This window comes from Carcharodon carcharias, chromosome 9 (genome assembly GCF_017639515.1).
Source record: "Carcharodon carcharias isolate sCarCar2 chromosome 9, sCarCar2.pri, whole genome shotgun sequence".
Classification (NCBI taxonomy): Eukaryota; Metazoa; Chordata; class Chondrichthyes; order Lamniformes; family Lamnidae; genus Carcharodon; species Carcharodon carcharias.
In genome coordinates, this window is record NC_054475.1 from 54,512,685 (window position 1) to 54,539,015 (window position 26,331).

Below are 26,331 nucleotides of genomic sequence, written 5' to 3' on the forward strand. Positions count from 1 at the left end.
TGGCCTAGGAGGCGATCGGAGGTGTGGAGCAGGGCTTCTAGTGTGATTGGCTGGTGGCCAGGGATGGGGAAGCTCAAGGACACCTTACTGGACCTGAGGGGAAGCACTCCTGCTCTAACTGGCCCACAGAGTGTTCAAAGAGAAGCAAATTTCTTAACTTCCCTGAACCTCTCCAAGCCACATTCCTGCTAGTGGGGCTGCAGACAGCTTGAGACTACCCGCCCACGCTCTCCACTCCCAACCCTGCGGTTAGGTTAATACAGTAAAGCCAAACCCACTATCTCATAAATCCTGAGACAAGCTATTAAAAGTGGAGATGTTTGGCACAAAAATCATGAGTTCCTATTCTTTCACCAAAGCCTAAGTAGATTGTCAGTTGTTTTATAAATCTCACTCATGGTCAAACCTCTTCACAAAACCATATCATTGCATCTGAAAATAATTTATAGAAGTTTTTCAACATCTGCCTGTAATCCCACACATGTTAAAGAAGGATCTGACCACAGTCACTTTTGGCTGAAACAGCTGCCTCCTTAGAGGCTACAATCTAACCCGTGCCTCCAAATATAATGTATACATTAAAAAGACATTTCCATGGAGAAACCATTGTCACCTTCAACCTTGAGTTCAAAATATAAAAGTGGCAATTTCTTAGGCACGTAATAAGAAATCATGATTTAGAAAGTCTGATGCTGATGGGGAAGATTGATAATAAAAGAGATCGCGTTAGACAAAGAACAATCTTCTAAAGATAAAAACAAAAAAACTGCGGATGCTGGAAATCCAAAACAAAAACAGAATTACCTGGAAAAACTCAGCAGGTCTGGCAGCATCGGCGGAGAAGAAAAGAGTTGACGTTTCGAGTCCTCATGACCCTTCGACAGAACTTGAGTTCGAGTCCAGGAAAGAGCTGAAATATAAGCTGGTTTAAGGTGTGTGTGTGGGGGGCGGAGAGATAGAGAGACAGAGAGGTGGAGGGGGTTGGTGTGGTTGTAGGGACAAACAAGCAGTGATAGAAGCAGATCATCAAAAGATGTCAACGACAATAGTACAATAGAACACATAGGTGTTAAAGTTAAAGTTGGTGATATTATCTAAACGAATGTGCTAATTAAGAGTGGATGGTAGGGCACTCAAGGTATAGCTCTAATGGGTTTTTTTTTATATAATGGAAATAGGTGGGAAAAGGAAAATCTTTATAATTTATTGGAAAAAAAAAGAAGGGGGAAACAGAAAGGGGGTGGGGATGGGGGAGGGAGCTCACGACCTAAAGTTGTTGAATTCAATATTCAGTCCGGAAGGCTGTAAAGTCCCTAGTCGGAAGATGAGGTGTTGTTCCTCCAGTTTGCGTTGGGCTTCACTGGAACAATGCAGCAAGCCAAGGACAGACATGTGGGCAAGAGAGCAGGGTGGAGTGTTAAAATGGCAAGCGACAGGGAGGTTTGGGTCATTCTTGCGGACAGACCGCAGGTGTTCTGCAAAGCGGTCGCCCAGTTTACGTTTGGTCTCTCCAATGTAGAGGAGCCCACATTGGGAGCAACGAATGCAGTAGACTAAGTTGGGGGAAATGCAAGTGAAATGCTGCTTCACTTGAAAGGAGTGTTTGGGTCCTTGGACGGTGAGGAGAGAGGAAATGAAGGGGCAGGTGTTGCATCTTTTGCGTGGCATGGGGTTGTGCCATAGGAGGGGGTTGAGGAGTAGGGGGTGATGGAGGAGTGGACCAGGGTGTCCCGGAGGGAGCGATCCCTACGGAATGCCGATAAGGGGGGTGAAGGGAAGATGTGTTTGGTAGTGGCATCATGCTGGAGTTGGCGGAAATGACGGAGGATGATCCTTTGAATGCGGAGGCTGGTGGGGTGATAAGTGAGGACAAGGGGGACCCTATCATGTTTCTGGGAGGGAGGAGAAGGAGTGAGGGCGGATGCGCGGGAGATGGGCCGGACACAGTTGAGGGCCCTGTCAACGACCGTGGGTGGAAAACCTCGGTTAAGGAAGAAGGAGGACATGTCAGAGGAACTGTTTTTGAATGTAGCATCATCGGAACAGATGCGACGGAGGCGAAGGAACTGAGAGAATGGGATGGAGTCCTTACAGGAAGTGGGGTGTGAGGAGCTGTAGTCGAGATAGCTGTGGGAGTCGGTGGGTTTGTAATGGATATTGGTGGACAGTCTATCACCAGAGATTGAGACAGAGAGGTCAAGGAAGGGAAGGGAAGTGTCAGAGATGGACCACGTGAAAATGATGGAGGGGTGGAGATTGGAAGCAAAATTAATAAATTTTTCCAAGTCCTGTCGAGAGCATGAAGCGGCACCGAAATAATCATCAATGTACCGGAGAAAGCTTTGTGGAAGGGGGCCTTCTAAAGAGCCTCACAAACTGGATGAATGCAACACTAGCGAAGATGACCCACAGCTACAGAGCAAGATTAACATAGAAGTCCATGGCTGCCTCTTAGGCAAGATGCTGGTAGCCATTTCAGCATCTGGTGCCAGCATTTAAGAATCATAACATGACCTAGAATAAGGAATTTCAGGCCTATCACTATCCCAAGAGGCACATTTTGACATGCAGAAACCAGTCAGCATACTTACATTTCCAAGAAGTACTAGAATAGGTTTTACATGATTTGAAATCAGAGACTGTTATGAAGTTATGACTGTTATGACCGCCCAGGGCTAAGAAACACTGAATGCATGCATCAGCTCACGAATAGGAAAAAGAAAATGGCTATAGTCTAATGGATTAGCGTCCAACGAGTTTACTTATGAACAGTGTTATAAGTAATGTCTTATAACTTCTTAGGGCATGGTACCTGAAGGAGGAGGACCTGAAGAGAGCGAGAGTTAATTTAATACAAATGTATGAAAAATAACTGAAATGTACTCTCTATCAATTATGTGTAGTCTACAGTGCAGAGCTGCTTTAAGTGTCAAAGACTGAACATATTTTAGAACAGAACAGGCTGAAGGGGCCATCAGACTATGGAATACATAGAAGACAATATATTAGAATTATTGGGGAATCTATGAAGCAAGTAAATAACCACAGTTTTTTTTGAGAAAATATAGATTTGTTTGATGTCATATATATTATAAAATATATATTAATGATTTGAACTGGTACAGTTCCACACTGTGAGCTTGAATTTAGTTTTAAAAGAAACAGTAATTCCAGCTTAGTTTTCCCTTTTGCACAAGTTCTCCTTGAAGGAGGTTCTAATTAGACCTAAGGAAAATAATGGAATGAGTCAAATCTGTGAAGGTAAAGGGTTCACAATGAGGAAACGTAAAACGATCAAGCTGATACAGAAAGCAAAGTACCATCATTAGGATGGGATGAAGATGTCTGTACGACCCAGGCAGAGTTTAATCTTTGGGTTTTTGATTACATTTGCTAGATTTCGACTAGGAATCCAGCTAGATTTCAAAGAAATACTTGCATTTGGGAAATGTTTAGAAAGATTATATTCAGCTGATGAGGGGAAGGGTCTGTGTTTCAGACCCCGCCACCGCCCCGACCCTCCAAATTTTTCCAACCGTGAGCATTCAAGTAGAATAAGCTCGTTAAGCCAGAAAATCTGCAGCAAAACATTTTTTTCCTCAATAAATGATTGAGACCTGAAGTAGGCACAAGAGTTCCTATGTACCAAATCAGTTTCCATTTATCACATGCAGAAATCTTGATCAAGCATAACTTTTAAATGAAAGTGTAGCCGTGATGTGACAGGCTGGTTTGCCGGCACACTGAACAATCAACAAGCATCAACAGCAGAAAAATTGCAAAATTTCACAGCCTCCTTGCCAGATTTGCCTGAGAACTTGCACCCTAGTGATCAATTCATGAGAGCTTGCGTATCTATTAATACTGCATTGCAGTGCCATTGATTCCAGCAGGCTGTGACATTTATTAAGTGTGCCCTGGCCTGCCTTTAACAAGAGCCTGGTCTGTGGCCTAAATCTCCATCATAAATATCACAGCTGCTGGCAGCACACTGAGTTCAAGCTGGCAGTTAACATTATCACAGTTAAACCCCTCTCATGTACCACTCTCTCTCTCTCCAGGACCACCAAGCTAAATGGATAAGTTTAATGTTTCTACTGGAGGAACTCCTGTAACATCGCTCACTCGCTAGATAGTACGCTGTTCCGTCATGTACAACATAGCTTCCTGCTAAGGAGCTGCTGCGTCCACTTTTAATGCTGATGTGGTCTTATAAAGAACTGGGGTTTTATGCCATTGCTTGGTAAGGGAACTTTGTAGATTAGAAGGTGCAAATCAAACCAAGCACCTGGAAATTTTAGAAAAGCGAAATACTGCAGATGCTGGAAATTCTCAGCCAGTCAGGCAGCATCTGTGGTGAGAGAAATAGAGTTAACGTTTCAGATTGATGACCTCTTGTCAGAACCAGACAATCTGATTAATAATGGATCAGCTTAAAAAAACACCAGTAATCCATTTATCTGATGACTTGGTTGATGTGTAGGCGTCTGTTTGTAACCTTGAGATAAAAACAAAAAAACTGCGGATGCTGGAAATCCAAAACAAAAACAGAATTACCTGGAAAAACTCAGCAGGTCTGGCAGCATCGGCGGAGAAGAAAAGAGTTGACGTTTCGAGTCCTCATGACCCTTCGACAGAACTTGAGTTCGAGTCCAAGAAAGAGTTGAAATATAAGCTGGTTTAAGGTGTGTGTGGGGGGCGGAGAGAGAGAGAGAGAAGTGCAGGGGGTTGGTGTGGTTGTAGGGACAAACAAGCAGTGATAGAAGCAGATCATCAAAAGATGTCAACAACAATAGAACAAAAGAACACATAGGTGTTAAAGTTGGTGATATTATCTAAATGAGTGTGCTAATTAATAATGGATGGTAGGGCACTCAAGGTATAGCTCTAGTGGGGGTGGGGAGAGCATAAAAGATTTAAAAATATTTAAAAATAATGGAAATAGGTGGGAAAAGAAAAATCTATATAATTTATTGGAAAAAAAAGGAAGGGGGAAACAGAAAGGGGGTGGGGATGGGGGAGGGAGCTCAAGACCTAAAGTTGTTGAATTCAATATTCAGTCCGGAAGGTTGTAAAGTGCCTAGTCAGAAGATGAGGTGTTGTTCCTCCAGTTTGCGTTGGGCTTCACTGGAACAATGCAGCAAGCCAAGGACAGACATGTGGGCAAGAGAGCAGGGTGGAGTGTTAAAATGGCAAGTGACAGGGAGGTTTGGGTCATTCTTGCAGACAGACAGCAGGTGTTCTGCAAAGCGGTCGCCCAGTTTACGTTTGGTCTCTCCAATGTAGAGGAGACCACATTGGGAGCAACGAATGCAGTAGACTAAGTTGGGGGAAATGCAAGTGAAATGCTGCTTCACTTGAAAGGAGTGTTTGGGCCCTTGGACGGTGAGGAGAGAGGAAGTGAAGGGGCAGGTGTTGCATCTTTTGCGTGGGCATGGGGTGGTGCCACAGGAGGGGGTTGAGGAGTAGGGGGTGATGGAGGAGTGGACCAGGGTGTCCCGAAGGGAGCGATCCCTACGGAATGCCGATAGGGGGGGTGAAGGGAAGATGTGTTTGGTAGTGGCATCATGCTGGAGTTGGCAGAAATGGCGGAGGATGATCCTTTGAATGCGGAGGCTGGTGGGTTGATAAGTGAGGACAAGGGGGACCCTATCATGTTTCTGGGAGGGAGGAGGAGGCATGAGGGCGGATGCGCGGGAGATGGGCCGGACACGGTTGAGGCCCCTGTTTTCCCACAGCTTCCAACCTGATAGTCGCCCAACCTCGGACGGCCCGCTTCTATCTCCTACCCAAAATCCACAAACAGAACTGCCCCGGTAGACCGATCGTCTCAGCTTGCTCCTGCCCCACAGAACTTATTTCTCGTTATCTTGACTCCCTTCTCTCTCCCCTTGTCCAGTCCCTTCCCACCTACATCCGTGATTCCTCTGACACCTTACGTCACATCAACAATTTCCAGTTCCCTGGCCCCAACCGCTTCCTCTTCACCATGGACATCCAATCCCTCTACACCTCCATCCCCCACCAGGATGGTCTGAGGGCCCTTAGCTTCTTCCTTGAACAGAGGCCCGAACAAACCCCATCCACCACTACTCTCCTCCGTCTGGCTGAACTTGTTCTCACGCTGAACAATTTCTCCTTCAACTCCTCTCATTTCCTCCAAATAAAAGGTGTGGCTATGGGTACCCGCATGGGCCCCAGCTATGCCTGTCTCTTTATGGGGTATGTGGAATATTCCTTGTTCCAGTCCTACTCCGGCCCCCTTCCACAGCTCTTTCTCCGGTACATTGATGATTACTTCGGTGCTGCTTCATGCTCTCGTCGGGACTTAGAAAAATTTATTAATTTTGCTTCCAATCTCCACCCCTCCATCATTTTCAAGTGGTCCATCTCTGACACTTCCCTTCCCTTCCTTGACCTCCCTGTCTCAATCTCTGTTGATAGACTGTCCACCAATATCCATTACAAACCCACCGACTCCCACAGCTACCTCGACTACAGCTCCTCACACCCCGCTACCTGTAAGGACTCCATCCCATTCTCTCAGTTCCTTCGCCTCCGTCGCATCTGTTTCAATGATGCTACCTTCAAAAACAGTTCCTCTGACATGTCCTCCTTCTTCCTTAACCGAGGTTTTCCACCCACGGTCGTTGACAGGGCCCTCAACCGTGTCCGGCCCATCTCCCGCGCATCCACCCTCACGCCTTCTCCTCCCTCCCAGAAACATGATAGGATCCCCCTTGTCCTCACTTATCACCCCACCAGCCTCCGCATTCAAAGGATCAGCCTCCGCCATTTCTGCCAACTCCAGCATGATGCCACCACCAAACACATCTTCCCTTCACCCCCCCATCGGCATTCCGTTGGGATCACTCCCTTCGGGACACCCTGGTCCACTCCTCCATCACCCCCTACTCCTCAACCCCCTCCTGTGGCACCACCCCATGCCCACGCAAAAGATGCAACACCTGCCCCTTCACTTCCTCTCTCCTCACCGTCCAAGGGCCCAAACACTCCTTTCAAGTGAAGCAGCATTTCACTTGCATTTCCCCCAACTTAGTCTACTGCATTCGTTGCTCCCAATGTGGTCTCCTCTACATTGGAGAGACCAAACGTAAACAGGGCGACCGCTTTGCAGAACACCTGCTGTCTGTCCGTAAGAATGACCCAAACCTCCCTGTCGCTTGCCATTTTAACACTCCACCCTGCTCTCTTGCCCACATGTCTGTCCTTGGCTTGCTGCATTGTTCCAGTGAAGCCCAACGCAAACTGGAGGAACAGCACCTCATCTTCCGACTAGGCACTTTACAACCTTCCGGACTGAATATTGAATTCAACAACTTTAGGTCTTGAGCTCCCTCCCCCATCCCCACCCCCTTTCTGTTTCCCCCTTCCTTTTTTTTCCAATAAATTATATAGATTTTTCTTTTCCCACCTATTTCCATTATTTTTAAATATTTTTAAATCTTTTATGCTCCCTCCACCCCCACTAGAGCTATACTTTGAGTGCCCTACCATCCATTCTTAATTAGCACATTCGTTTAGATAATATCACCAACTTTAACACCTATGTGTTCTTTTGTTCTATTGTTGTTGACATCTTTTGATGATCTGCTTCTATCACTGCTTGTTTGTCCCTACAACCACACCAACCCCCCCTCCACTTCTCTCTCTCTCTCTCTCCGCCCCCCACACACACCTTAAACCAGCTTATATTTCAACTCTTTCTTGGACTCGAACTCAAGTTCTGTCGAAGGGTCATGAGGACTCGAAACGTCAACTCTTTTCTTCTCCGCCGATGCTGCCAGACCTGCTGAGTTTTTCCAGGTAATTCTGTTTTAGTTTGTAACCTTATCTGTTCCCTGTGCAAAAGAAAGGATTCACACTGTTCTGGGACCAATTGCAAAGTTGGTGTCATCAATTTCACTTTGAGAGAGATGTGATTCAGTCTTTTAAGCTGAAGACTGTTCAAGCCTTGCAAATTCATCTGTTTTCTTGTATCTTTCAGATGAGAACAGTGAGACAGAGAGTGATACAGAGGAACAACAGAAAGGTAAGGGATTGCTCAAATGACATGTGCGTTTTAGTAGCATATTGTCAAAGTAGCTTGTATCCTGGGTAACAAAAGGCTGATAAAGTTGTGCAAGATATTGAAGGTCAATCTGTAATAAACCTACAAACCCACTTTACAAAAAACCATCCTTTCAATTCTGATGGTGAGTTGGCAATGCAGCCCTCAGACAGTCAGTATAGGATCACATCGAATATACAGTGCAGGAACAAGTCACCTGCCCTACCAGTCCATACCAGCGTTTATGCTTCATTTGAGTCTCCACCCACCCTTCCTCATCTAACTCTATTAGCATAATCCTCAATTCCCTTCTCCCTTATGAGCCAGCTAGTCTCCCCCTTTAAATGCATCTATACTATTCACTTCAACTACTTTCTGCTGTTAGAATCCTGGTTATTCTAGGTTACAAAATCTCTACAGTCTAGTGTTGCAAGCCGAACTTTACGTTCTATCCTGGGTTTCCGCCATGCTTCCTGTGCCTGGGGAATTTCCTTATTATTCCCCTTGAAGACATTATGCAAAGAAGGTGGGGTCAGGTTAGTTCAAACAGCACCCACTTGTAAGAAAGATAACTCAATCATCTGTAATTAGATCTATTTTTATGAATCCAATAAGAGATATTGCTTTTAATAGTGATAAAGATCACTGAGGGAAGGGTCGCAGGTATAACTGCATTAACTGATTCTGGCACTCCTGAATCCAACTCTCCATTTACAAATGAGGATTCATATTATGTCATTAATTTTGGTGGACTCCTTGAAACTTTCTCGGGGGGCCTTCGGACTCCCAGTTGAGAACGCTGGTGTATCAGACTCTTTCAGCCTGCCTGATACCCTGTTTTTATATCTGTAGTAATTCTGAGTATTGCTGATAAAATTAATCTTCCTGTCCTTGCTGTTTACAGCCCACAATCAGCGCTTGGTATATGTGCATTCCACATTGAAGAGGAACACCCGCTATCAAACCCTCGAGCGCGATTTAATCGAGTTACAGGAACAGAAGCTTTTTGAATACTTTGTGGTGGTCTCACTTCGGAAGAAAGGTCTTGTACACACTTATGAACCTCAAGTCACTCAGCAGTTTCCTAGTAAGGTAAGATTGGCAACTCTGTGTACGTGAATGTGTGAGCAAGGCTGGTATTCACCATACACGACTTTCTACCCTGAACTCGAGGGAGTGAAAATTTCTTTGCTCCCTGCATATAACCACATCAGACATTTATGAAGACCTCCTCTGTTCCCTTTCATTTAAGGTAGTGCGCAGACTGCACTGGGTCAGTGTTCCCTTTCTCTCAGTTCTCACTCATATTCTAGGAGAGCCAATGTGTTTCCAGGCACTAATTACTCCCACTGCTGTCATCTGATGAGTGAATGATCCCGCTCCTGCTTCTAACTTTGAACCACTTCCTGCATCTCAACCTTGCTTGGCTCTTTCTTTGTCTTTCTACACAGTCTTATCTCCTCCCAGCGTCCTCACTGCTTTGAATTACTGCTGTCTCCAACTTGGAATTTAATTTTTTCCCAATCCTCGCAGAACCCTTCACCTCCCTCAAGCTTCTCTTCCTCAATTCTACAGTCCTTTAAGAACTAAGCTTGGAGGTCATCAGATCACCAGTCTCTGGCTTGCCTCCTTGGTTGTCCTGTATTACAAGCCTGTCCCGTCACCGTTTTAAAGTGTAAAGATGAGGTTCCAACTTCTTCAAAAGGCATCAACACAGCACAGCCATTACTCACCTCCAATACACTGAACCAAGAATATGTTTCCAGTTTATAGCAGCTTCCTCGTACAGGATTCACAGATTATGAAGAGTGGCAAGAGGTTAATGAAATGAGTTTTAAAATTTATACCTTTACATTTTTATTAATATATAGAATTTATAGCACAGAGCCTCCTCCCACTCCAATTATTTCATAGATAAAAACAAAAAACTGTGGATGCCGGAAATCCAAAACAAAAATAGAAATACCTGGAAAAACTCAGCAGGTCTGGCAGCATCAGCGGAGAAGAGCGAAGTTGACGTTTCGAGTCCTCATGACCCTTCAACGGAACTAAGTAGAAATGGGAAAGGGGTGAAATATAAGCTGGTTTAAGGGTGGGGTTGGGGGGGGGGTGGGGTTGGTGCGGGGGGGAAGAAGTGGGGGGGGGTTGTTTGGACAAGCAAGCAGTGATAGGAGGAGATAACCAAAAGATGTCACAGACAAAAGAACAAAGAAGTGTTGAAGGTGGTGATATTATCTAAAAGAATGTGCTAATTAAGATTGGAGAGCAGGACAAGCAAGATAGCTTTAGTGGGGTGGAGTGAAATAACCGATGGGTGGAATACACTTAAAAATAATGGAAATAGGTGGGAAAAGAAAAAGCTATATAAATAATTGGAAAAAACAAAAGGGAGGGGGAAGAAACGGAAAGGAGGTGGGGATGGAGGAGGGAGTTTAAGATCTAAAGTTGTTGAACTCAATATTCAGTCTGGAAGGCTGTAAAGTGCCTAGTCGGAAGATGAGGTGCTGTTCCTCCAGTTTGCGTTGGGCTTCACTGGAACAATGCAGCAGGCCAAGGACAGACATGTGGGCAAGAGAGCAGGGTGGAATGTTGAAATGGCAAGCGACAGGGAGGTCTGGGTAATGCTTGCGGACAGGCCGAAGGTGTTCTGCAAGGCGGTCACCCAGTTTGAGTTTGATCTCTCCAATGTAGAGGAAACCGCATTGGGAGCAACGAATACAGTAGACTAAGTTGGAGGAAATGCGAGTGAAATGCTGCTTCACTTGAAAGGAGTGTTTGGGCCCTTGGACGGTGAGGAGAGAGGAAGTGAAGGGGCAGGTGTTGCATATTCTGCGTTTGCATGGCGTGCCGTAGGTGGGGTTTGAGGAGTAAGGGGTGATGGAGAAGTGGACCAGGATCATCCTCCCCATTTCCACCAACTCCAGCATGATGCCACTACCAAACACATCTTCCCTTCACCCCCCTGGTGACATTCCGTAGGGATCGTTCCCTTCGTGACACCCTGGTCCACTCCTCCATCATCCCCTACTCCTCAAACCCCTCCCACGGCACCTCCCCATGCAAACGCAAAATATGCAACACCTGCCCCTTCACTTCCTCTCTCCTCACCGTCCAAGGGCCCAAACACTTCTTTCAAGTGAAGCAGCATTTCACTTGCGTTTCCCTCAACTTAGTCTACTGCATCCATTGCTCCCAATGCGGTTTCCTCTACATTGGAGAGACCAAACGCAGACTGGGTGACCGCTTTGGAGAACACCTTCGGTCTGTCTGCAAGCATTACCCAGACCTCCCTGTCACTTGCCATTTTAACACTCCACCCTGCTCTCTTGCCCATATGTCTGTCCTTGGTTTGCTGCATTGTTCCAGTGAAGCTCAACGCAAACTGGAGGAACAGCACCCCATCTTCCGAATAGGCACTTTACAGCCTTCAGGACTGAATATTGAGTTCAAAAACTTTAGATCTTAAACTCCCTCCTCCGTCCCCACCCTCTTTCCGTTTCTTCCCCCTCCCTTTTGTTTTTTCCCAATAATTTATATGACTTTTTCTTTTCCCACCTATTTCCATTATTTTTAAATGTATTCCACCCATCGGTTATTTCACTCCACCCCCACTAAAGCTATCTTGCTTGTCCTGCTCTCCAATCTTAATTAGCACAGAGATAAAAACAAAAAACTGCGGATGCTGGAAATCCAAAACAAAAACAGAAGTACCTGGAAAAACTCAGCAGGTCTGGCAGCATCAGCGGAGAAGAAAAGAGTTGACGTTTTGAGTCCTCATGACCCTTCAGCAGAACTTCAGTTCTGTTGAAGGGTCATGAGGACTTGAAATGTCAACTCTTAATTAGCACATTCTTTTAGATAATATCACCACCTTCAACACCTCTTTGTTCTTTTGTCTGTGACATCTTTTGGTTATCTCCTCCTATCACTGCTTGCTTGTCCCAACAACCCCCACCCCACTTCTTCCCCCCACCCCCTTAAACCAGCTTATATTTCACCCCTTTCCCATTTCTACTTAGTTAGGGTCATGAGGACTCGAAACGTCAACTTTGCTCTTCTCCGCCGATGCTGCCAGACCTGCTGAGTTTTTCCAGGTATTTCTATTTTTGTTTCCAATTATTTCATCCCCCACCATCAACATATTCTTCTATTCCTTTCTCGCTCATGTACTTATCTAGTTTTCCCTTAAATGCATCTGTTATATCCCTCAACAGGAGGCGTTTAACCAGGAGTTAAAATTGATATTGTTCCTTCAGTCCTTGACAAGCCATTTTCCTAGTACATTAGGATCTTTGTATCATCTGTTGAATGGTGAGATCTGTCACAGCTCAGGCTTACTTCCAACACACTTCATGCAAACAGCAACAGAGCAGCTTCCATGAGCAGCCCCATACCATCCATGAATTGAAAGTGGTGCACCCCATGCATAGAGTGAGTACGTTAAAGTGCTGCAAGATGAACAAATCCTCATTTACATTCATGTATTACTCTTTATACAGAACCACTATTGACTATAATTTATATCTCACAAATAGTGCTTTTGTATTTTAGTCCGATGCATTCAGTTTGTCAGCATGTTGTTTTCCTGCCTATTGGAGTGATCAAGATAGTTACAATGAGTACCCAACTTTATTTTTATCTTGTAACCCGGTAAAAAGTGATGGTTAATCCCACAGTACATCAGCCTATTTAATCCATTGATGAGGTGCCTAAATTCACAGGTACCTCCAATGTAACCTGTCTTGTAACTATCTCTCGGTTCAGCGGATGTCTCAAAGATCCAACTTATGTCAGTAAAATAGTTTATCCAAGACTGAAGAGACAAGATCATTTTAGCAACCAAGTTGGATCTTGGATGGGTGTAACATGGTTGATTCCTGGAGTTCTATCTTGTGCTATAATATGTAACTCGGCTTCATTTCAGAGAATTAAAGGTGTGATGAAAAATGGCCTAGAGAAATAGAACTCAGAGTCAGATAGTTTCTTCCCTCCCACCCTTGGCCTTGGGGAGCACCTTGGCTGACTCCTCCTTTCATCCCCTTGTGTTTGAAATAAGAAACTGATGCAGGGAATCAGGTGCAAACCCATGGCCTTTACTTGCAGGCTCGAATATGTGTCTGTCATTGGTGAGGCAAGGCCTCTAAAAGGGAACACAGTGCCTCATATTTGGTTTGACCAGAACATTAGCTGTGACAGAAACAGGAATTTTTCACTGATTTTTTTTTGATCCAGTTCTTCCCTCACCTGGTACCTGAGAAATCAGCCGAAGCTTTTGCATCAAGAATGGTCATTTAGGCACCAGAGGACAATTGACGTTCATTGAACTGAGTGTTACCAGTGGCTGCTTTAGGGGAGAAAACAGTCAGAGAAGAAATAAAAAGAGCTACTGAGCTGTGCCTTTTGACTGTAATAGTACATGATTACTTCACAAGAGGCTTGTTCGTATGTTCTGGTGCAGCTGGAGAAGTCAACAAGGCAGGCACGTGACGCTGAGGAAAGGCTGAAAGCTATCCCCCAGTTCTGCTTTCCAGATGTCAGCGAATGGGTTGCAGTTTCTCAGTTGACCAGGTACGGGTTGTCACAAAGTGTGCAGTGTTTGTTGGTAATGAAATCTTGAAACCTGCTGGGTAAAAACATTTGCTCCTAAACACTTTTTGACCATAGGCTCACAGCAGCTTTGTAAATTTTACTTCAAGGAGTTAACAGGCTGCAAAGTTTAATCACTGTAACTTGAGTGTAAGTGTGGCAGCAGCAATACATCTGTCAGTGAAGTTCCAATAGTGCATCAGGAATAGCTCCTAGAAAATTACAAGAAAAATCAAGATTTGCGTTTATGTAGCAGCTTTCGTGACCACAGCAAATGGAGTATTTTGAAGCATAGTCACTGTTTTAACATGAAATGCATCAGCCAATTTTCACATTGGCAGCTCTCTCAAACACCAATGTGACAATGTCTGCATTGTTTGAGGGATAAAAATTGGCCAAAGCACCATGGCGAGCTCCCCTGCTCTGCTTCAAAGTGATGCCATGGGTTCCTTTACATCCACTTGAGAGGTCAGCTAGGGCCTCAGCTTAATGACTGATCCAAAATTAGAGCCTCATGACAGTGCAGCACTTCATCAGTACTGCAGTGGGAGTGTCTTTCTGAATTATTTGCTTGTTTGTGGAGAGGGGTGAATGTGTTGATGACATTTTCATGATGGGTGGTCTGCTCTTATCTCAGACTTATGAGTGTCTAAAATAAGTGATTAAACTTCGAATTCCTAGTGACACACTAGGGGGAAAAAGAAAATGTCTTGTGGTCTCTGCTCAGTACAGCTGTTACTAAATTACCCTAAATAAAAAGACAGAAGGAGGGTTCATTCAGAGCCAAACGTGGCAGTCACAGGACTCCCCAACCGAACAACTTTATCAGGAAGCGTTTGTTCACACTGGTTAATCAATACTTCAGTGTTCTCTGGGTGGGGGAATAGAAGCAAAAGAACTGTGGACTAATTGAAGATGCAGTTGACAATACAGTTGAGGGGTTCTTTTTATTCACTCATGAGATGTGGGCATCGCTGGCTGGGCCAGCATTTATTGCCCACACCTAATTTCCCTTGAGAACGTGGTGGTGTGCTGCCGCCTTGAACTGCTGCAGCCCATGTGGTCTAGGTATACCCACAGTGCTGTTAGGAAGGAAGTTCTAGGATTTTAACTCAGTGACAGTGAAGGAACAGCGACGTAGTTCCAAGTCAGAATGGTGTGTGGTTTGGAGGGGAACTTCCAGTTGGTGATGTTCCCATGTGTCTGCCGCCCTGTTCTAGGTGGCTTAGGTCATGCTGTCGAAGGAGCCTTGGTGAGGGTGGGGAATTGTGAGCATTAATGGAAGGGGGAGACAGATAGACAAGTAGTCCTTTTGGTTATCAGCAGTGCACAAGCACTAGGGACCTATGGTGGCTGAGAGGCAAAACCCTGGGGAGTGTTTGAATCAGCTAATTTAAAAGCAGATGGTGTTGCTGATCATCTCATCCTTTGCCAGTGGTTGTGTGTAGAGACTGAGGGGTGAGTCACCACATCTGTTTATCTATATGCTGTGGGATGTTCCCTGATGAACTCAGTGCCTGTTATCAGATCATCATTCATTGCATCAACAGTGAAACATTTTCCTTTGTTCTGACTGGCGAGGATGGAAGCAGGAGGTTCGGATACTGTCGGAAACTCTTGGTAAGTCCTTTGTTCCAATTCAAGTGTTGTGTGAACGGTGTAAATGTGAATAACATGGGGATTTGTACAGAGTGAATCTTGGCCATTTCAGCAATTACAACTAAAAAGTTGCAGAGAGCTCTGCCCAACGTCCAGCACAATGATGAGCTGGTCTCCCTGCACCCAGGCTAACTCCTAGATGTCATGTTAATAGTCCCCACACTAAGCCTTACGTGCAGACAGGGAGATGAAGGGGCCGAGGGAAAACTAAAGACATGCGGCCTACATATACTGAATTTTTTGGGACTGATTTTTTTGTTTAAAGGGCTTAAAGATCCAAGTTTGCAGTCTTTGCAAAGTTTGCAAGGGAAGGGAGTGATGGCTAAGAAATTAGTGTCTGTGGAGAGATGGTAGTGTCCAGATTTGTAGGGATAGGGAGAGCTGCCCATCTGACCTTAGACAATGCTCACCCCATTGGACTGCTCTGCACTAGTGCCTGGCGAGGGTCAACCACTGACACTCTCTTCGCTGGGTTCCAATTTGGCTGCAGGAGCCCTTGCCACAGTTGGCAAAGTTTAGACCTGGCGCAAGCAGAAGCAGTTGTTCTGGGTCATTGCTGGAAATAGGTAACGAATATAAAATTACTGAACTGAGAAGGTATTATAAATATACCAGTCTAGACTGTACAGACTGAGACATTGCCATAGGGGCTGTGGTGAGGGGGCAGGTATGGGTATGGTCAGCTGAGCCACCTGCTGTGCTGGGGGGTGGAGGGGTCGTTGGGCTGAGCCAGTCACTGTGCTGGGTGGTTGGGGGGGCTGGTGGGATGAGCAATTTGCTGTGTAGAGTGGACAGCAGTTTGGCACTTTATGCCAAAGCTCTCATCCAAGTAGTAATTTTCATTATGATGCTACCAAACCATTTTTGGGCATCTCCCTTTAATTTCCTTTATTTCTTGTGTTCATTTCAGCCGAATGGGAAAGGTAAAAGGTTGCCGGAGGTTTACTGTATGGTCAGTCGGCTAGGCTGCTTCAACCTCTTCTCAAAGGTGAGATCAGATCTAAAATTCCAAGTGCTGATGCCCCACATTGCTGCACCCCCCCCCCCCCCCCCCCCCCCCCACCCACCCCACCATTCACTGTTAACCCCCAGGCAGTGGTGTTCTTTCTGGACATTGCCCAGGTGAAGAATTACTGTGCGGTGAATTGAAGCAATGGGACCTCCTATTACCAGCTCATTCCTGCTGCAATACAGGATCTTTTGACTCCAGCTTAGACACAGATGGCAGGCAATTCATGAGGCATCACTTCCTAAAAGTGTTTAAACTTGGTGTTGCATCAGGCCTGGAAAGGCAGTGAGAAACCAAACTGTCGGTGTTGTTCACACAAAATGCTGCCAATGGATCCTTGCACAAACATTACAACATTGGCAAACAGGTTATTTGGTCTAACCAGGCTGTGCCGTTTACCCTCCACATGAGCAAATAGTTGGAATCACATTTTCCCACCTTCTTCCCAATCCCTTTAACCCCCGTTCCTTCATTCTCATAATCTAATCTTGAATGTTCACATCATTTCTGCCTTAACCCCTAACCCTGGAAAAGAATTCCATAACCTCATAACTTTGTTAAGAAATTTCTGTTGGAAATCTCTTATCACTTGCATCCATCACTCCTCATCATTGACCCCTGAGCTACTGAAAACTCTGTTTCTTTCTCTACTGTTCCATATTTCCATTATTTTAAATGCTGCAACAACAACTTGTATTTGTAGAGCCACCCTTAATATCATTAAATGTCACTACTGTGCTACCTGCCCTTTCTTTTCACGTGCTTGCTCCCTGCTTTAGGAGCCTGTTTAAGTTTATTAAATTCCGGTCACTGTTGCTCGACCCACTTCAGGCCCCGGCTGTCGAAATGTGGAGAACTAATATCATTGTTTGTGCATGTTGGAGGTGCTAGGGGGAGGGTGGTCATGTATGTACTGTTTCTGCGAGAGAGGGGGTGTACACCACTGTTTCAAGAGGGGTGTATGTGTTGGGATGGGGTGGGAGGGGAAGGAGGGTAGATTCTGGCTGGGGGCATGTGTTTGTCTGTCTGTCTTTGTGTAGACAGAAGCAAGACCAAGGCTTTAAATAGCCCCATCTCCACTTCCTGATCCTAGCCCTCCTTGCTTGGGAGAAAATCTCAGTGTTCTCGTCGGGGTCCTGGATGTCCGGTCCTGACGCACACTCCACCAGATAAAAAAACCACTAATAATTCCTGACCAAACAAAACGCGGATGTGCTAAAGTAGGAAACACACAGGAAGCAGCAGTGAGGCTGTGCATTACCTCGGCCTGTTGTTCCTGGCCTGGGGCCTCATGTATTTTAAGGAGGTTTTGAGTATTTCCTTTGGCAGCTTCTCTAGTGTTTAGGGAGAGGAGCCAGGGTGATGACCAGCAGTATCATTTAGTTTAACTGATCACAAAACTAACTTTAGCTGAAAATTACCTTGGGCTATTTAGTCAAAGATTGGCCTTCATTCAGGAGCTGCTATGAATATCCTTGCATCAGAATTTAAAAACAGTTCCTGACTGCTTTTGTAGGCTCAAAACAATGCAGATAATCAGCAGAAACAAATGATTAGTTAAATGTGTGCCTAGGCTGAGCCTAGTGGAGTAATTCATTGACCAGAACAATGCAATTATGTCAGAATTAATCTTCAATTTTCTCAATTATTGTCCAGGCCATGATCTCAGCACAGATAGTGGAGTGATTTAATGGCAAGTGCCCCCTGTAAACAATATTATTTGTCAGTCTGCCTCCCCATGCCAGAATGTGTTGTTTTTCTGTAGGGTTGCAATGGTTTAATGATGTAAGATGGGCTGAGTGGCCTACCTCCATAATGATGATGTTCCATGGAGTACTACAGCATCAGTGGGATCCCAAATTTTAAGCCCTGCCCCCACTCCCTGATTGGAACACTTTGTGTGTCTTGGTAAGTACACGTATTCCCATCTCTGTTTATCTTCACATGCATTTCTTTCTGTGTACATGCCCCAGATTCTGGATGAAGTGGAGAAAAGAAGGGAGATTTCCCCGGCCCTTGTCTATCCTTTCATGCGCAGTGTGATGGAGGCTCCATTCCCAGCACCGGGCCGAGTGATCACAGTGAAGAACTTTCTTCCAGGGTCAGGAAATGAGGTAAGAATCGGAAGGTATACTCAGGCGCATTCAGACATGGATTAAAGACACAGTGTGGGGAGTGGTAGCTACAGCTGCAGGGCCAGGTAGTCCGAGGTGGGCAGAAGAGATGGGCCTGAGTCATAGGGTTGGGGGCTGCTGTGTAGGGGAGGGGTCCCTGGCCGTGGGTGAAAGAGGTAATGAAAAATGTTTGCCTGCCCACCATTCCTAGGCCAGACCAGGTATAAAGTCTTATTCTTTGTAATGGAACAATCTTCAGTGAGTTGTTTAACTACATTTTTTGTGCAATCATCAGAGAACATTTTTGCCAATGTTCAGCACCATTTGCAACTCCTTAGCTACTGAAGCAATCCATGTCCATATGCAGCAAGACCAGGGCAGCATTCGGGCTTGGGCTGATGTGTGGCAAGTGCCAGGCAATGACCATCTTCAACAAGAGAGAATCTAACCATCTTCCCTTGAAATTCAATGGCATTACCATCACTGAACCCCTCATTATGAACATCCTGGGGGGTTACCCTCGACCAGAAACTGAACTGGACCTGCCATATACATACTGTGGCTACAAGAGTAGGTCAGAGGTTGGAAATTCTGTGGTGAGTCACCTCCTGACTCTCCAAAGCTTGTCCATCATTTACACGGCCTAAGTCAGGAGTGTGATGGAATACTGTCCACTTGCCTGGGTGAGTGCAGCTCCCACAACACTCAAAGATCGACACCATCCAGGGCAAAGAGGTCTGCTTGATTGGCATTTCCTCCACCACCGACACACACTGGCAGCAGTGTGTACCATCTATAAGATGCACTGTGGCAACTCACCAAGGCTGCTTTGACAGCACCTTCCAAACCCGCAAACTCTACCACCTCAAAGGACAAGGACAGCAGACACATGGGAACACCACCACCTACAAGTTCCCCTCCAAGCCATTCACCATTCTAACTTAGAAATAACCGTTCTTTCATTGGCTCTCGCTTAATTTTCGCTTCCCCTTCTTCCCCTCTCTCTCTCTCTTCATGTCCCATGCCCTGAGAGGGTTTTGTAACTATGGAACTTGCCAAGCATTAAGTGTGTTGGTCCATGGTTATGCTCAGCAAGGTGCTGAGATGGTTTGCTGTTCCTTTATGCAGATTTTGGCAAACCAGGAAACTCTCCCATTCTTACCGCCTGCCATATGCCTCCCAGAAGGATAATCAATCTGTTTGGCCGGGTAATGAAAGCACCTTTGATGACCAAAAAGCCCTGGAGTGGAACTCGAACCCAGAGCTTTTTGGCTCAGGCAGAGCCACTACCCACTGTGCCACAACACCTCCCTCCTTCACTGTCGCTGGGTCAAAATCCTGGAACTCCCTCCCTAACAGCGCTGTGGGTGTACCTACACACACGGACTGCAGCGGTTCAAGAGGCGCCTCACCACCACCTTCTCAAGGGCAATTAGGGTTGGGCAATAAATGCTGGCCTCACCAGCGAAGCCTATGCCAGTCCATTGATGCCTGTTAGTTTCTTCCTCGCTCGGGCTTGTTTCTCTTTTTATTTTATAATTTTTTTCCCTCTGATTTCTTGTTCAGGGTTGTATCTCAGCTTGGTCTTGCTGATCAAAGTGGTACCAGTGTTTGGAGCAACTCCCACATGTTCCTTCTTTGCATTGACAGTCTTGGAGCACTCTTGGACAGGGCTACAGAACGAAGCTCCCTCTCCCCTGCCTCAACTATTCCAGCCTAAGAACCTAATTAAGACGATTTCTCACCTGCCTCAGCAACCATCCAGTGGCCTCTGTCAGAACAACAATTTTATTGCAGGAATATGGGTGCATTTCTTTGTTAGATCCTGAGTTCAAACTGCCTCAAATCCATTTTCCTTGGGATTGGTGAAGAGTTGCCTTTTCTTCCACAGATTCTTCTGCTAGGTCCTAGAGGCAAAGAGATCCACTGCAGCACCTGGTAGACTGCCTGTTTTTACCAGCGTTTAACATCATTTCTTTGTTATTGCAGCAAGGCTTCAGTGACTAGTGTTAAGCAGCATCATTAGAAACAAGAGGAGGCGATTCAGCCCCTAGAGCCTGTTCTGTCATTCAATCAGATCATGGCTGATCTGTACCTCTATTTACCTGTCTTTTCTCCATACCCATTAATATTTGTGATGGTCGAATTGCTAATGTCCTTTTAAGGTGACGTGGCAAATCGATCATCCTCATGTATGCTCTGCCTGAAGGCAAGGGCCTTGGCTCATCATCATCTTTATGTCTCTCTGTCCTGCGCCAATTTTTTCAGTCTCCAACAACTTCCTTCAATCTTCAAGCCATCCAGCATTGAGAATCCCTTCTTTCTCTTAAGGCTGTTAAAAAACACACACACACTGGATTTTATAAATAGATGCACAAGAGGAAGAAAGCCCCGCTAAACACTTACCTGTTGATAGTTAGACCTAAAACATGGTGCCCAGAATTAGACACATTCCTTGGAGAGGGTGTGAAGGAGATTTACCAGAATGGTACCAGGGATGAAGGACTTCAGTTATGTGGAGAGACTAGAAGAGCTGGGATTGTTCTTTATAGAGCAGAAATGGCTAAGGAGAAATTTAATAGAGGTGTTCAAAATGGTGAGGGGTTAAACTAGAGCAGGCTGGGAGAAACTTTCCATGAGTAGAGGGTTCAGTAACCAGAGGACACAAAAGCAACATAATTGGCAAATGACCAGGGGGGAGATGAGAATTGTTTTATGCAGTGTGTTATGATTTGGAATGCATTTACCTGAAAGTGTTTTTGGAAACAGATTCTATAATAACAAGGAAAATGGATAAATACTTGAAAAATTGAGGTTTGTGGACCTATGGTTTCCCCGTTGGAGGGGAGTGAGATTAATTGGATAGCTCCTTCAAACAGCCAGAACAAGCACAAAATGCACTGAATAGCTTCCTGCACAGTATCATTTTGTCTTGTGTAGTTTACTGAATAAAAGTCTTTAAAATTATAAAAGGTTTTGATAGAGTGGATACAGAGAGAATGTTGCCTCTTGTGGGGAAAAGGATAACTAAAGGCCATCAATATAAGAATCGCCAAGTAATCCAATAAAGATTTCATAAGAAACTTCTTCACCCTAAGAGTGATGAGAATGTGAAACTCACTATTACAGGGAGTGGTTGAAGTGACTAGCAAAGATGAATTTGAGGGGAAACTAAACAAGCAGTTGAGGGAGAAGGTAATAAAGGGTTACTATGATGATAGATTTAGATGAGGAAAAACGGGAGGATGCTTGGGTGAAGCATAAACACCAGCATGGACTGGTTGGGCCGAATGGCCAGTTTGTGTCGAATATCCTATGTAATCATCTGGAACAGTGAAAGGTAAAATACTGCAGAGGTTGTATATCTGAAATATAAACAGAAGTGCTGGAAATGCTCAGGTCAGGCAAAATCTGTGGGGACAGCCTCTTAACAATTCTGGCCTGTGACTTTCATCTGCGCTCAAAAAAAAGTTGTGATGTAACAGGTTTTAAGCAAGTACAAAGGCAGGGAAAGGAGGGAGGGATAGTAGAGTGGAGTGCACAAAAGGGAATGTTAATATGAAGGGCAGGACTGATTTAAATGATTAGACGTCAAAGGGGATGGCAATGGGACGATTTTCTTCTATATTCGTTCATGAGATGTGGGCATCACTGGCTAGAAAAAATGGGTCCATCTGAAATCGTTGAACTCTATGTTGAGTCCAGAAGGCTGTAGATTAGCTAATCAAAAAGTAAAGTACTGTTAATCGAGCTTTTAACAGTGTTTGAGGCCAAGGACAGGGAGGTCAAGTGAGAGTGGGGAATTAAATGGAAAGCGACTGGAGGCTCATTAATGATTGAAGTCAATGAAGTCAGAATTAGAAAAAGCTAAAACAGTCCTTTGTACAAAGAGAGCAGTGACTAAGATTTTGGACCTGTGTGTCAACTTCATCTTGTAATGGTGAAGGAGACTACAACACCACATTGCCTTGTCCAGCCATCACTGCATTCCCAGTCCATGTGTCCTACAGGAATATGTCTGGTACATCCTGACACTACAAAAGGGACTTGAAAGCAGGTCAATGAGGGGTATGTAATGACAGGTGTTTAGAGAGACTTCTAAAACAAAAACAACTTTTTAATACTTTTCAGAAGGGATCATGTATTGTTATACACGCGTCCCTCATTTAAAGCATGTTCTGATGGTTTGTTTTCATTTTCAGAAGTTCATAAACTAAGGATGTTCCCCAATAGTGTCACTGCTGTTTTCATTTTAGGGTTGTTACTGAGCATGCTCAGTTTAAAAGAAAAAGCTATAACCTCCCACAACGACCCTCCCAACTCGCCACTTCTCTAGTGGATCCTCCTGGCTTGCTGGTCCCCTGGCTCTCAACCTTCTTCCTGCCCTGACCCTCCTCTCACACTTGCTCCCTCCCACTGTCCCTCTCTTGAGCCCTCATTCACAGCAGAGGGAAGCAGCAAGCGGAAGCATTGGCGAGCGGGAGACTGGGAGCATCAGCAAGCAGGAGACTGGGAGCATCTATTATAACACAGCTGATGGTAAAGGCTGAGTTGTTCAAATCCCAGAGGGAAACATGAAACAACTGCCATAACCCATTTTTGCAACGTGTATGTTTCCAGATGCAGGCTTTGAATTCAGTAATAATAGAACCACCGAGTCTCAAGGGCTTTATAAAACTAAATTGCACATTTATTAACACAAGAAAGATTGTAAACACATACATACAATTACTACTAAAATAACTACAAAAATCTCCCAAATAATCTGTCTCTTGGTTATACTCCCATTAAGGCAACAGTAAATCTCATAGATTTAAAGAAACACCTGGCAGAGCACACCCTGGACAGTGGCATTCAAAATGAGTTTCTTTCAGCTCTGGGTCCTTGCAGACAGCAGCTTGAGGCTGGAGGCTTCTCACACTTGATGGATCTTAAAATGCCACTGCCTTACACACAATCTCCTTTCTTCATTATACATTTATACATATCTTCCTCTTTGAATGTAAACTTTCCATTGTATTACTAGGCTTTTCATTTTACCTCTTCTAACAATAACATCCTTTGATTTCACCAATTTTATTAGTAAACTGAAAAAAAACACATTGCTTGGCATCTTCTAGCTAGGTGCAAAATTTCACCCATTTTTTGAATGGTTTATTTAAAAATGCAAATTGCCCCCTTGACACCTATGTTTCTAAACTTCCCCATGTTTATCTAATTACCATTTCAAACCTACTTCTTTCTATACATCAAAGCCTCTAGACCAGCTGGCATTAATCCAATTCACACACACACACACACACACACACACAAAACTAAACTCTATTTTAAAAAATAATTTCCAGTAACATTATCAACAATATCTCTTCATGACACTTTGGCAAGCAGGAAACGGGGAACATCGGTGAGCAGGAGAGTCGGGGGAGAGAATCTGTGAGTGGAGGTCATTGAAGATATCCAAGGCTGGGAATTAGATTTTTGATCAACAAGAGAGTCGAGGGTTATGAGGGGCAGACAGTAAATTGGAGTTATGACCACAATCAGATCAGCTCATGATTTTATTGAATGGTGGGGCAGGTTCCATGGGCCGAATGACCTGCTCCTGCTCCTATGTTTTATGATCCTCTCTATTAAGAGTTAGCAATTTATTCAGAGTGAATAAAAGGATTTTTGAGTCAGTTAGGTTCAGTGCAGCTGACAGAGTTTTAATGTAAATATTATAGGTCGGGAGCATAACTCAAATTATTCCAGGCTTTCTAATGGGAAAGTGATTTTCATTGCATATTTGTGTGTAGTACACTGTTTTCAGGAATACATTAGTGCTAAACGAAGGATAGCTGTATTAGCTTTTCAGAAACTCAACCAAATCACAGAATCTTTACAGTGCAGGAAGCCGTTCGGCCTATCAAGTCGGTGCTGGCTCTGTGAAAGCGCATTCTACCTTATCCCACTCTCCTGCCTTATCCCCATAACCTTGCACATTCTCTTTTTTCAGATAGAATTGTAATAAACTTGGCGTACCGGACAAGTTTCTTGTTAGAAACAGTAAATTTTAATTTACAGAGCTCCTGATGAAGCTACATGCTTGAACCAAGACCAGGGCGAGAAAGCTCCGCCCCTAAGATTACCCTCTCTTAGGGCTGATTCATCTGCACAGTCACATGATCCCCAAAGGAGTATGAAAGGTTTTATTTACAGTCACTACAGCAATCCCCTTTGAATACCTCGATCAAACCAGCCTCCACCACCCTCTCAGGAAGTTCGCCCCAGACTCCAACCACCCTCTGGGTGAAGAATTTTTTCCTCACATCACTTTTACTCCTTTTGCCAATTATTTTGAATCTGTGCCCCCTAGTTCTTGATGCTCCATTGAGTGGGAATGTTTCTTACTGTTCACCCTGTCCATACCCCTCAGGATCTTGAATATCTCTATCAAGTCTCCTCTCAGCCTTTTCTCCAAGGAAAACAATCCCAATCTCTCCAATCGATCCTCTAAGCAGTGGTTCTTCATCCCTGGAATCATTCTTGTGAATCTCCTCTGTACTCTCTCCAATGCCTTCACATCATTCCTCAAATATGGCACCCAGAACTGGAGGCAGTACTCCAGATGAGGCCTAACTATTGCCTTATACAAATTCAACATGACTCCCTTATTTGTGTACTCAATGCCCCTATTAATAAAGCTTATGATACTATATACTTTATTAACTGCTCTCTCAACATGCCCAGCTATCTTCAATGACCTAAGTACATATACACCAAGGTCCCTCTGTTCCTGCACCTCCTTTAGAGTTTCTCCCTTTATTTTGTATTGTCTCTCCATATTTTCCCTACGAAAATGAATCACCTCCCAATTTTCTACATTGAGTTTCACCTGCCACTTGTCTGTTTAAACCACCGACATGTCAATGTCATTTTTGAAGCTCAAGACTATCCTCATCGCAGTTGACAACGTTTCCAATCTTTGGAGCATCTGCAAATTTTGAACTCATGCCCTGAGCACCACAGTTTAGGTCATTAAATATATCAGGAAGAGCAAGGGTCCCAACACTGACCCCTGGGGAACTCCACTGCAGACCCTCCTCCAATCTGAAAAACAGCCCTTTATCACTACTCTTGTTTCCTGTCACTCAACCAATTTCTTATCCAAGTGCCTACTTTCCCAGTTCTACCTCTCGATGACAGCTTCTAATTTTAATATGCAACAGGGGAATATTGATCCGTAGAGACTACCTGGAATCATTCCTCACTGTAATGTTGCACTTTATCAGGAAGATTTATTAATGAACTGTCTGTCTCCCAGAGACCTGATCCTGCTGACCTGGGCCTCTTTTATGGCTGTCATTGCCATGGAAACTAGATAAAATGAGCCACACTGTTGACTGGAGAGTTAAATCTGAGGAATTCACTTGGATTACTTTGTTCCCAATTAAACTGCAGAAGCCCTTCGAGGATATCATTTTCATATTCATGCAGCAAGCCCCAACTAATTGCACACCACCTCTATTCGGAATAATATGCTACCACTTCTAGTTACAGTCACTGGCTACCAGTGTCAGTTACTGCACTATTACTGTTGGTGGTTACCACGGTCAGTTGTTGCTAATAGTTACTGTTGTAAGGATGTATGTTGTCTCATGAAGAGGTTGAACAAAAACTGTTTATTAATAATGCATAACCATGTACATACATACAGGATACAGTCCTGACTAGGTTCTAGCTTCACAACAAAAACAAAAACAGAATTACCTGGAAAAACTCAGCAGGTCTGGCAGCATCGGCGGAGGAGAAAAGAGTTGACGTTTCGAGTCCTCATGACCCTTCGACAGAACTTGAGTTCGAGTCCAAGAAAGAGTTGAAATATAAGCTGGTTTAAGGTGTGTGTGTGGGGG

At 44.5% G+C, this 26,331-nt stretch overlaps 1 protein-coding gene across 4 annotated transcripts in view; it reads left to right on the forward strand.

The window, feature by feature from the left end:
- LOC121281904 (DENN domain-containing protein 2C-like) overlaps positions 1 to 26,331 on the forward strand; it is a 218,084-nt gene that overhangs the window by 171,140 nt on the left and 20,613 nt on the right. For all 4 annotated transcript variants that reach the window (XM_041195063.1, XM_041195065.1, XM_041195064.1 and 1 more), the window contains 6 exons: positions 8,009 to 8,053; positions 8,976 to 9,163; positions 13,530 to 13,639; positions 15,208 to 15,277; positions 16,227 to 16,304; positions 18,299 to 18,439. In XM_041195063.1, coding sequence (XP_041050997.1) covers positions 8,009 to 8,053; positions 8,976 to 9,163; positions 13,530 to 13,639; positions 15,208 to 15,277; positions 16,227 to 16,304; positions 18,299 to 18,439 — 632 coding nt within the window. The remainder of the gene's footprint in view (positions 1 to 8,008; positions 8,054 to 8,975; positions 9,164 to 13,529; positions 13,640 to 15,207; positions 15,278 to 16,226; positions 16,305 to 18,298; positions 18,440 to 26,331) is intronic.